Consider the following 13,673-nt stretch of genomic DNA (forward strand, 5'->3'; position numbering starts at 1 on the left):
GGATCACACTGTCAGGTGCTAGGTAGCTCCACCATTCACGAGCAGTCAACAACTCTAGGAAGGGGAATGATTCGGAGCTTTCATACATTGACAGGCATACATCCACACACACATGTTAACAGGTTTACACTAGCGCATGGCCGAGCTGTCATGCGAACCTTTTATAGTAGTAGCGCTCCGGGACCTTCCTGATGATCCAATAGGAGTCGCATGTGATTCCCGACCTCCAATGGGAGGTCGTCCCGTGGGCATGCTCAGTATTGGAAAAGCGGGACTTAGTCCCTGAAACACCTGCTCACTGCTGATTAGTGCTGGCTATAAAGGCAGAGCCTGGAAAGGCAGCAGTAACCAAGCGCACAGTATCAGCTTGAGCCAGACGCTGGGATCTACATCTCCACTGTGGCTGGAGGAGAATGGGAGACCACAGCGGACATGGTTCGAGATTTCCCCCTCGACACCTAACACAGTAACATTAAAAATCCCAGTGTTCCTGAGATCGAAGAGATCCTGGTTTTATAAGCACTTTGCAATTTTAACTATTTTTTTTTATGATGAGAGCAGATCTAACTTGAATATAATTCCAGGATTGTGAAGTCGTAAAGCCAAACCACTGACTCTGACTCTGACTGCTCAGTTTCCCTGACTTCTGACTCCAACCCTGACTCCGACCCCACAGCTCAGGTCACTATTAAGCATGTACATAAAGTGAATCACAGATTCATCTCAACAAAAAGCCGAAATCCTTCGATCAGGAACAGAACAGACATTTATTGGACATTTTATAACTTTCCCAAATTATGAAAACATTTACAGCACATCCTGCACTGTACTACTGAACCCAATTTATTTTACATTTTAGGAGTTGGAGTCAGTGCATTTTATACCAACTCCAATTCTGACTCCATCAAAATGGACATCGACACCAACTCCACGACTCCTATTCTGAGTCCAGAGCCCTGCATAAAACATTATATAGAGCATTCATTCCTTCTGTTCTTAAATACAAGGATGGGTAAAGCATATTGATTTTTAATTATTTGGCATTTCTAGATCCTTTTTTTCCTACATGAAAAGTTACTTTAACTTATAGAATTGTGCTGCGTATTTGTAGTAATACATAAATATATTCTGGACAAAGTGATATTATATTTGAAACAATGAACATCTGCACTGGGTAAAGCCGGACCAGATGGTAATTGAGCTGAAATGTAATTTTGCTTGTCTGACATAATGACAACCTTGCATCATTTTGTTATTAAAATAATTGCTCGGGGCACGATATTTTTTGAACATTTTACATCAGAAGAGCTAGATTTACAAGCACACTGTATATTATTTCTACTGCCTTTGTACATAAGTGTTTATTTCCATCCTTTGTGTTGCAGGCCAAGCACTGCTGGTTATACGTGATGGTGTATGAATTGTCATGGCGACTTGAAACGCTTGTAAACAAGTTCTCTAATACATCACAAAATTATAAAATCTTAGAAGGCCTGTCCCTAATATTTCGGGAGATCAGGAACTGTGTCAATCTCAATGAGCAAAAGGTAATTCTTTTAGTTCATGTTTCCAAGAAATGTGTATGTCAACGTTCCTTAATGTTTCTTTCTTAAAGAAGCACTCCTCCCATCAAAGTTTTTATCCTCTTAATATATTGCAATCATCATCTTATATAATACTTTGTACTTACAATTGCTCATTTTGCCTTTCCACCCAGTTAAATCTTCTCTTTTCTCTGCCCTATAGAAACAGGAAGTCTCTGTCCCTGCATTAGTCATCCCCATCTTCACTTCCTGACCCAGCTGTGCCGTTCCTCCCCTGCCATAGACTTTTGCAGTGACTCATGACTCATGCAGGGAAAAGAGACCTCCTGTTTCTATATAGAGCTTAGCAGGATTCAGCTGCTCAGTTTTTAATCACACGATTTCATAAACCTAACTTAAGAGAAGAATTATCTGGGTAGAAAGGCAAAATGAGCAATTGTAAGTGCACAGTGCAATATATTATGATATCATTTTGATAGGAGTGCTTATTTAATTAATACATTTAGAATTTAAACTAACTGCTACCATTTATTTTAGTATTAAAGGGAACCCGTCACCCCCAAAATCAAGGGTGAGCTAAGCCCACCGGCATCAGGGGCTTATCTACAGCATTCTGTAATGCTGTAGATAAGCCCCCGATGTATCCTAAAATATGAGAAAATCAGGTTAAATTATACTCACGCGGGCCTTCCGATCAGGTGGGCGTCGCGGTTCGGTCCGGAGCCTCCCATCTTCATAGGATGATGTCCTCTTCTGGTCTTCACGCTGAGGCTCTGGCGTAGGCGTACTTTGCCCTGTTGAGGGCAGAGCAAAGCACTGCAGTGCGCAGGTGCCGGGAAAGGTCAGAGAGGCCCGGCGCCTGCGCACTGCAGTACTTTGCTCTGCCCTCAACAGGGTAACAAAGTACGCCTGCGCCGGAGCCGCAACGTGAAGACCAGAAGAGGACGTAATCTGATGAAGATGGGAGGCGCCGGACCGGACCGCGACACCCATCGGACCGGGAACTCCCCTGGGTGAGTATAATCTAACCTCTCTTTCTTATCTTTTAGGATACATCTGGGGCTTATCTACAGCATTACAGAATGCTGTAGATAAGCCCCTGATGCTGGTGGGCTTAGCTCACCCTCCATTTTGGGAGTGACCGCTTCCCTTTAATAGTATTGTAACCAGCAGTAGTTTATTTGCTTTATTGGACCAATTAGTATTTAGTAGACTAGTAGTAAGTGCAATGAGACTTGACTCTGTTGTATTTTCTCTGTGTATTTCTAAGTAATATAATTGCTTTTCTATTTAAACTGTGTCACAAAGTAGAAAAAGTGTAATTGTTTATTGTCTCATTTATTGTTTCATGGCCATAGAGAGCACTCTTTGATGATATAACATATCATTATAAGCACTTACATGAGCCAAGGCAAAGAATATGGACGTCAAGTGACTGTTCGGTCCCTTATTGTTTGCAGATTATTATTATTATTATTCAGTTTTATAGCGCCATTTATTCCATGGTGCTTTACATAGACAAGTACAATCAACATGTGCTATAAAATGCATACACAAGTACAAAAGGAGAAAGGACCCTGCCCGCGTGGGCTCAGTCTCCAAGGGATGGGTGAGGATACACTAGGAGAGGGTAGAGCTGGTTGTGCGGTGGTTCAGTAGACTGAGGATCACTGCAGGTTGTAGGCTTGCCTGAAGAGGTAGGTCTTCAGGTTACTTTTGAAAGTTTCCGTGGTAGGCGAGAGTCTGATGTGTTGTGGTAGAGAGTTCGAGTATGGGGAAGCACGGGAGAAGTCAGGTAAGCGGTTCTGGGAAGAGGAGATAAGAGGGGAGTAGAGAAGGAGATCTTGAGAGGATCAGAGGTTGCGTTTAGGTAAGTACCGGGCGACCATGTCACAGATGTATGGAGGAGACAGGCAAATTGTCGGAGGCAGATGTGTGGCCAGAAACTAAGATTTGGGGGCTGACATAAGTACCGTATATACTCGAGTATAAGCCGACCCGAGTATAAGCCGACCCCCCTAATTTTGCCACAAAAAACTGGGAAAACTTATTGACTCGAGTATAAGCCTACGGTGGAAAATGCAGCAGCTACCGGTTAATGTCAAAAATAAAAATAGATACCAATAAAAGTAAAATTAATTGAGACATCAGTAGGTTAAGTGTTTTTGAATATCCATATTGAATCAGGAGCCCCATATAATGCCCAATACAGTTCATGATGGGCCCCATAAGATGCTCCATATTAAAATATACCCCATATAATGCTGCACAAAGGTTAATAATGGCCCCATAAGATGCTCCATAGAAACATTTGCCCCATACAATGCTGCATAAAGGTTGATGGCCCCATAAGATGCTCCACACATTATGGTCCCATAAGATGCTCCACACATTAGGGGCCCCATGAGATGCTCCATACATTATGGCCCCCATGAGATGCTCCACACATTATTGCCCAATAAGATGCTCCACACATTATGGCCCCATGAGATGCTCCATACATTAGGGGCCCCATTAGATGCTCCACACATTATGCCCCATATGATGCTCCATACATTGTGGCCCCATGAGATGCTCCACACATTAGTGGCCCCATGAGATGCTCCACACATTATGCCCCATAAGATGCTCCATACATTTGCCCCATTTGCTGTTGCTGCGATTAAAATAAAAAAAAATCACATACTTACCTCTCTTTGCTCAGTCCCCCAGCACTTGTGATAGTCACCTTCCACGTTCCATTGCTGCGCGCTGCTCTGTCTTCCATCCTCGGCACTGACTGTTCAGGCAGAGGGCGGCGCGCACACTAATCGCGTCATCGTGCCCTTTGACCTGAACAGTCACAGCCAGAGGACAGAAGACAGAGCATCGCGCAGCGGTGGAACGTGGAAGGTGACTATCGCGCAATGCTCCCCCTCCCCTGATATACTTACCTGCTCCCGGCGCGGTCTCTGGCAGCGTCTCACTGTCAGATGGTCTCCGGGAGCCGGCGGCATCTTCCTGTGTTCAGCGGTCACGTACCGCTCATTAGAGTAATGAATATGCGTGCATATTCATTACTTTAATGAGCGGTACCACGTGATCGCTGAACACAGGAAGCGCTGCCCGGAGACCATGGGACATGCAGGGACAGCGCAAGGAGCAGGTAAGTATATCACAGCTGCCGCTCCCCCTCACCCGCCGACCCCACACCGACACTGACTCGAGTATAAGCTGAGAGGGTCACTTTCAGCCCAAAAAAGTGGGCTGAAAATCTCAGCTTATACTCGAGTATATACGGTAATCCACTCAGTAGACAATTGTATGATGTCCTCATTTGTCGGTTGATATATGTTAGATTGGGAATGGGCAATGCTAATTTGGCCATATTGCCTAATTTGGCCTTGGCTTAGTAGATGGCTATATAGCAATTATGTTGTATGTTACACACTACTACTGACAAAGTAAAATTAAAGTGATGTCTTGTATGGGAACCATTCGAAACCTGTTAGGTTTCTTTTTGTCACAAATTCTGGTATGGCACCATTCCATGTAAGAGACGTACTTTAATTTTTAAGAATAAAGGATATTAATATAATTCTTCTTCCTGCCATGAACAATGGGTAACATGGTGCATTGCTGCATTTCATTTGTGCCTTCCAGTGAAGTGAAGACAGTAAGGACAAGTTTAACATTAATTTACCAGAAATTAATCAAAAACACTGCAGTAATAGACGTTCTTTGAAAATATGAAAGAAGCTAAAGGGCCCCCCACAGAGTAGAGAATGTAGCTGCAGGCCAAGACATAATTGCTGGAATAAGCAGCACATTCTTCCATGTGTGTGCAGTTAGGTGAAAAAACTTAACTCAGTAGCAAGAACATGGCCTCTCGTGTCTTCATATGAATTCTGTGAGTATTGCATTTAAATATTTAAAATTCACTCCATAAATAAATTATGCTGAAAACTCGGAGCAGAAAAAAATTAATATATGATTAGAAAACCTTAAAGGTAATGTGTCAAAATGACCTACTGTGACATTTAGGTTTTTATGCTAAATGTACCGTATATTTTACAGGGCTTTTTATAATGTATTCTTTTTTCATATCACTATTACCCCCCAAAAAATCATGCCATTTTTACTTGCCACCAGGTCTGATATTAGACTCCTAATATCTTTCTTTCATATGTACATAGCAGAAAGAGACTGGCCTTGATCATATAGAAACATATCCCATTATCTGCTATTATAATATTGTCTGTGGTGATAATGAACCTGCTGAAACGTCATCTATACAGAACAGTCATCTATACAGTGATTAGGTAAAACTGAAAACCCTATTACCGTATATACTCGAGTATAAGCCGAGATTTTCAACCCATTTTTTTTAAGCTTAAAGTGCCCCTCTCTGCTTATACTCGAGTTATTGTCCCAAGGGGTCAGCGGGGGGAGGGGGAGCGGCACCTGTCAAATCATACTCACCTGCTCCCAGCGCGTCTCTGCATGTCCCTGCTTCTCCAGTGCCCGCAGCTCCACCTGTGTTCAGCGGTCACGTGGTACCGCTCATTAAAGTAATGAATATGGACGCGACTCCACTCCCAAAGGGGTGGAGCGCATATTCATTACTTTAATGAGCGTTACCAGTGTCCGCTGAACACAGGAACAAGCTGCCAGCGTCAGAGACCATCGTATCGGAGAAGCTGCCAGGGACCACGCCAGGAGGGTGATTATAACAGGGGAAGGTGAGCATTGCGAAATTCACCTGTCCCCATTCCACCGCGGCACGCCGCTCCGTCTTCCACATCCTCTGGCTGTGCCGTTCAGGTCAGAGGGCGCAATGACCTGTTTAGTGTGCACTTCTGCCAAAATAGTCACTACAGAGAGACAGAAGACAGAGCGGTGCGCGGTGGTGGAACGGGGGCAGGTGAATTTCACAAGTGCCGGTGTCTCCGCTTGCTCAGGACAAGAGGTTAGTATGTCATTTTTTTTTTGTCGCAGCAGCATATGGGGCAAATGTTTCTATGCATCTTATAGGGCTATAATCAACCTTTATGCAGGATTGTATGGGGCAAATGTTTATATGGAGCATCTTATGGGGCCATAATAAACCATTGTGCAGCATTATATGGGGCATATTTTTGTATGAAGTACCTTATGGAGCCCATCATAAACATTATGGAGCACTATATGGGGCATATTTTATTATGGAGAATCTTATGGAACCCATCACGAACTTTATGGAGCGTTATATGCGGTGTATTTTGTATGGAGCATCTTATGGGGCCCATCATAAACTTTATGGAGCATTATATGGGGCTCCTGATTCAATATGAATATTCAAAAACACTTAACCTACTGATGTCTCAATTAATTTTACTTTTATTGGTATCAATTTGTATTTTTGAAATTTGTCAGTAGCTGCTGCATTTTCGACCCTAGGCTTATACTCGAGTCCTTAAATTTTTTGGGGGGCAAAATTAGGATCTCGGCTTAAACTCTAGTCAGCTTATACTCGAGTAGAAGCTGAGATTTTTAGCCCCCCAAAAAATAGGCTGAAAGTGCCCCTCTCGGCTTATACTCAAGTCATGGAAGGGGGGGTCGCCGGGTGAGGGGGAGCGAAGACTGTCACATACTCACCTGCTCCTGGCGTTCATGACGCGGTCCCTGCATGTCCCATGGTCTCCGGCGCCGGCACCTTCTTCCTCTGTGCAGCGGTCACTTGGTACCGCTCATTAAAGTAATGAATATGGACTCCACTCCCATAGGGGTGGAGCCGCATATTAATTTCTGTAATGACCGGTACCAGTGACCGCTAACAGAGGAAAAAGCTGCCAGCGCCGGAGACCATCTGTCTGGGGGAAGCTGCCAGGGACCGCGCCGGGAGCAGGTGAGTATTTCATATTCACCTGTCCCTCGTTCCAGTGTCTTGCCGCTCTGTCTTCTGCGTCCTTTGCCGTAACTGTTCAGGAAGAGTTCGCGATGATGTATTAGTGTGTGCGCCGCCCTCTGCCTGTACAGTCAGTGCGGAGATACGGGACGCTGAGGAGCAGCGACGAGAGGTGAGAATGTCTTTTTTTTTTTATTGCAGCAGCATTATATGTGGCACATTCTTATATGGAGCATCTATGGGGTCATAATCAACTGTATGGATCATTATATGGGGCATATTTGTATATGGAGCATCTTATGGGGCCATAATTAACTGCATGGAGCATTATATGTGGCACATTTGTATTTGAAGCATAATATGGGGCATATTTTAATATGGAGCATCTTATGGGGCCCATCATGAACTGTATGGAGCATTATATGGGGCTCCTGATTCAATATGGATATTCAAATACACTTAACCTACCGATGTCTCAATTAATTTTACTTTTATTGGTATATATTTTTATTTTTAAAATTTAGCAGTAGCTGCTGCATTTCCCACCCTAGGCTTATACTCGAGTCATTAAGTTTTCCCAGTTTTTTGTGGCAAAAGTAGGGGGTTTGGCTTATACTCGGGTCGACTTATACTCGAGTATATACGGTACATATTGTGTGTGTGTGTGTGTGTGTGTGTATATATATATATATATATATATATATATATGTGTGTGTGTATATATATCTACTATATAATTGTCTAAGGGTCACTTCCGTCTGTCTGTCACAGATATTCATTGGTCGCGGCCTCTGTCTGTCAAGGAAATCCAAGTCGCTGATTGGTCGCGGCAAAACAGCCACGACCAATGAGCGACGGGCACAGTTCGAAAGAAAATGGCCGCTCCTTACTCCCCGCAGTCACTGCCCGGCGCCCGCATACTCCCCTCCAGCCACCGCTAACACAAGGTTAATGCTAGTGGTAACAGACCACATTATGCTGCGGGTAACGCACTCCGTTACCGCCGCTATTAACCCTGTGTGTCCCCAACTTTTTACTATTGATGCTGCCTATGCGGCATCAATAGTAAAAAATGTGATGTTAAAAATAATAAAAAAACAAAAAACCTGCTATACTCACTCCCGTTGTCCGCCGAGCCGGCCGCCATCTTCCGTTCCCGGCGATGCATTGCGAAATTACCCAGAAGACTTAGCGGCCTTGCGAGACCGCCAAGCCATCTGCGTAATTTCGCAATGCATCCTGGGAACGGAAGATGGCGGCAGCCGTGCGCTACAAGGGGCCCTCGGATCCGAAGGTGAGTATGTTAGAACTACAATGGACCCTTGGATCGGAAGGTGAGTATGTTTATTTTTTATTTTTTAACCTGTGATATATGTGGCTGGGCAATATACTATGTAGCTGGGCAATATACTACGTGACTGGGCAATATACTATGTAGCTGGGCAATATACTACGTGACTGGGCAATATACTATGTAGCTGGGCAATATACTACGTCACTGGGCAATATACAACGTGGCTGGGCAATATACTACTTGGCTCTGTGCTGTATACTACGTCACTCGGCAATATACTACGTGGCTGGACACTATGCTGTGTGGTTCTGTGCTGTATACTACATCACTGGGCAATATACTACGTCACTGGGCAATATAGTACGTGGCTCGGCAATATACTACGTGGCTGTACAATATACTACATCACAGGGCAATATACTACGTGGCTGGGTAATATACTACGTGGCTATGTGCTGTATACTACGTGGCTGTGCAATATACTACGTGGCTGTGCAATATACTACGTCACTGGGCAATATACTACGTGGCTGGGCAATATACTACGTGGCTGGGCAATATACTACGTGGCTGGGCAATATACTACGTGGCTGGGCAATATACTACGTGGCTGGGCAATATACTACGTGGCTGGGCAATATACTACGTGGACATGCATATTCTAGAATGCGCTAGAATCGGGCCACCATCTAATATATATATAGTAGTATATTGCAGAGCGAGGTAGTATATTGTCCAGTCACGTAGTATACAGCACAGCCACGTAGTATACAGCACAGAGCCATGTAGTATATTGCCCATTGACGTAGTATACAGCACAGAGCTACGTAGTATACAGCACAGAGCCACGTAGTATATTGCACAGTCGTGTAGTATACAGCACAGAGACATGTAGGATATTGCCCAGTGACGCAGTATATAACTGAGCTACGTATGTCACAGGTTAAAAAAATAAAAAATAAACATGCTCACCTAACGATCCAAGGGCCCCTTGTAGTTGAACATACTCACCATTCTGGTCGCTGCTCCTCAGCGTCCCACCTCTCCGCTTCCTGGGATCCAACGGCGTTGTGCAGATGGGCGCGCGGCTGCCGCCATCTTGCGTTCCCAGGATGCTTTGCGAAATTACCCATATGACTTGGCGGTCTCGTGAGACCGCTAGGTCTTATGGGTAATTTTGCAAAGCATTGCTGGGAAAGGAAGATGGCGGCAGGCGCCAGCGGCTCAGTGGACAACGGAGGGTGAGTATAGCAGGTTTTTTTTTACTATTTTTAACATTACTTTCTTAGGCATACGCATAGGCAGCATCAATAGTAAAAGGTTGGGGACACACAGGGTTAATAGCGGCGGTAACAGAATGCGTTACCCGCGGCATAACGCGGTCCGTTACTGCCGGCATTAAACGTGTTAGCGGTATGGAGCGGGCGCCGGGGACAGTGACTGCGGGGATCGGAGCGCCAGGGACAGTGACTGCGGGGAGCGGAGCATCGGGGACACTGACTGCGGGGAGCGGGCGCCGGGCACTGACTGCGGGGAGTAAGGAGCAGCCATTTTCTTCCGGACTGTGCCCGTCGCTGATTGGTCGTGGCTGTTTTGTATATATACAAAAAAGAACACAGCAGCACATGTGCATGAATCTCATTCATGTACATGTGCTGCTGTGTTCTTTGGTATATAATGCAGTTTTTCAGCGTGCACATATTCACATTAGGAGTGCTGGTTGTTTTTGTTTTTTTTCCTCTCTATCTCTATCTATCTATCTAAACACATACACACACTTGTTCTCAAAAGTTTACATACCCCGGCAGAATTTTTCTATCTTGACCTCTTTTCGGTGAATATGAATGATAATACCAAAACTTTTTCTCCACTCATGCTTAGTGGTTGGGTGAAGCCATTTATTGTCAAACTACTGTGTTTTCTCTTTCTAAATCATAATGACAACCCAAAACATCCAAATGACCCTGATCAAAAGTTCACATACCCTGGTGATTTTGGCAAATTTGCACTCATCAGCCCGGAATCTGCGCATGGGACGTACTTGGACGTTCCAACATGACAACGATCCAAAACACATGGCCAAGTCGACCTGTCATTAGCTACAACAGAACAAAGTGAAGGTTCTTCAGTGGCCATCTCAGTCTCCTGCCCTAAATATCATTGAGCCACTCTGGGGAGATCTCAAGTGCGCAGTTCTTGCTAGACAACCTAGGAATGTACAGGAACTGGGAACTTTTTGCCAAGAAGAGTGGGCAGCTTTATCATCTGAGAAAATAAAGAACCTCATCTACAACTACCACAAAAGACTTCAAGTTGTCATTGATGTTAGATGTAAACTTTTGAGCACAAGTGTATATATATATATATACAGTGGGGCAAAAAAGTATTTAGTCAGTCAGCAATAGTGCAAGTTCCACCACTTAAAAAGATGAGAGGCGTCTGTGATTTACATCATAGGTAGACCTCAACTATGGGAGACAAACTGAGAAAAAAAAATCCAGAAAATCACATTGTCTGTTTTTTTAACATTTTATTTGCATATTATGGTGGAAAATAAGTATTTGGTCAGAAACAAACAATCAAGATTTCTGGCTCTCACAGACCTGTAACTTCTTCTTTAAGAGTCTCCTCTTTCCTCCACTCATTACCTGTAGTAATGGCACCTGTTTAAACTTGTTATCAGTATAAAAAGACACCTGTGCACACCCTCAAACAATCTGACTCCAAACTCTACTATGGTGAAGACCAAAGAGCTGTCAAAGGACACCAGAAACAAAATTGTAGCCCTGCACCAGGCTGGGAAGACTGAATCTGCAATAGCCAACCAGCTTGGAGTGAAGAAATCAACAGTGGGAGCAATAATTAGAAAATGGAAGACATACAAGACCACTGATAATCTCCCTCGATCTGGGGCTCCACGCAAAATCCCACCCCGTGGGGTCAGAATGATCACAAGAACGGTGAGCAAAAATCCCAGAACCACGCGGGGGGACCTAGTAAATGAACTGCAGAGAGCTGGGACCAATGTAACAAGGCCTACCATAAGTAACACACTACACCACCATGGACTCAGATCCTGCAGTGCCAGACATGTCCCACTGCTTAAGCCAGTACATGTCCGGGCCCGTCTGAAGTTTGCTAGAGAGCATTTGGATGATCCAGAGGAGTTTTGGGAGAATGTCCTATGGTCTGATGAAACCAAACTGGAACTGTTTGGTAGAAACACAACTTGTCGTGTTTGGAGGAAAAAGAATACTGAGTTGCATCCATCAAACACCATACCTACTGTAAAGCATGGTGGTGGAAACATCATGCTTTGGGGCTGTTTCTCTGCAAAGAGGCCAGGACGACTGATTCGGGTACATGAAAGAATGAATGGGGCCATGTATCGTGAGATTTTGAGTGCAAACCTCCTTCCATCAGCAAGGGCATTGAAGATGAAACGTGGCTGGGTCTTTCAACATGACAATGATCCAAAGCACACCGCCAGGGCAACGAAGGAGTGGCTTAGTAAGAAGCATTTCAAAGTCCTGGAGTGGCCTAGCCAGTCTCCAGATCTCAACCCTATAGAAAACCTTTGGAGGGAGTTGAAAGTCCGTGTTGCCAAGCGAAAAGCCAAAAACATCACTGCTCTAGAGGAGATCTGCATGGAGGAATGGGCCAACATACCAACAACAGTGTGTGGCAACCTTGTGAAGACTTACAGAAAACGTTTGACCTCTGTCATTGCCAACAAAGGATATATTACAAAGTATTGAGATGAAATTTTGTTTCTGACCAAATGCTTATTTTCCACCATAATATGCAAATAAAATGTTAAAAAAACAGACAATGTGATTTTCTGGATTTTTTTTTCTCAGTTTGTCTCCCATAGTTGAGGTCTACCTATGATGTAAATTACAGACGCCTCTCATCTTTTTAAGTGGTGGAACTTGCACTATTGCTGACTGACTAAATACTTTTTTGCCCCACTGTATATATATATATATATATATATATATTTTATATATACAGTATACGCATACAGTACAGACCAAAAGTTTGGACACACCTTCTCATTTAAAGATTTTTCTGTATTTTCATGACTATGAAAGTTGTACATTCACACTGAAGGCAACAAAACTATGAATTAACACATGTGGAATTATATACTTACCGGTAACAAAAAAGTGTGAAACAACTGAAATTATGTCTTATATTCTAGGTTCTTCAAAGTAGCCACCATTTGCTTTGATAACTGCTTTGCACACTCTTGGCATTCTCTTGATGAGCTTCTAGAGGTAGTCACCGGGAATGGTCTTCCAACAATCTTGAAGGAGTTCCCAGAGATGCTTAGCACTTGTTGGCCCTTTTGCCTTCACTCTGCGGACCAGCTCACTCCAAACCATTTCAATTGGGTTCAGGTGTGGTGATTGTGGAGGCCAGGTCATCTGGCGTAGCAACCCATTACTCTCCTCCTTAGTCAAATAGCCCTTTCACAGCCTGGAGGTGTGTTTGGGGTCATTGTCCTGTTGAAAAACAAATGATGGCCCAACTAGACACAAACCGGATGGAATAATAGCATGCCGCTGCAAGATGCTGTGGTAGCCATGCTGGTTCAGTATGCCTTCAATTTTGAATAAATCCCCAACAGTGTCACCAGCAAAGCACCCCCACACCATCACATCGCCTCCTCCATGCTTCACGGTGGGAACCAGGCATGTAGAGTCCATCCGTTCACCTTTTCTGCATCGCACAAAGACACAGTGGTTGGAACCAAAGATCTCAAATTTGTACTCATCAGACCAAAGCACAGATTTCCACTGGTCCAATGTCCATTCCTTGTGTTCTTTAGCCCAAACAAGTCTCTTCTGCTTGTTGCCTGCCCTTAGCATTGGTTTCCTAGCAGCTATTTCACCATGAAGGCCTGCTGCATAAAGTCTCCTCTTAACAGTTGTTGTAGAGATGTGTCTGTTGCTAGAACTCTATG

At 44.0% G+C, this 13,673-nt stretch overlaps 1 protein-coding gene across 1 annotated transcript in view; it reads left to right on the forward strand.

Moving 5' to 3' along the window:
* Positions 1-13,673, forward strand: part of KITLG (KIT ligand) — a 133,765-nt gene that overhangs the window by 82,129 nt on the left and 37,963 nt on the right. The window contains exon 4 of the mRNA XM_069764383.1: positions 1,386-1,547. Within this exon, the coding sequence (XP_069620484.1) occupies positions 1,386-1,547 (162 nt within the window). The remainder of the gene's footprint in view (positions 1-1,385; positions 1,548-13,673) is intronic.

The sequence above is a fragment of the Ranitomeya imitator genome, chromosome 4, assembly GCF_032444005.1.
Source record: "Ranitomeya imitator isolate aRanImi1 chromosome 4, aRanImi1.pri, whole genome shotgun sequence".
NCBI lineage: Eukaryota > Metazoa > Chordata > Amphibia > Anura > Dendrobatidae > Ranitomeya > Ranitomeya imitator.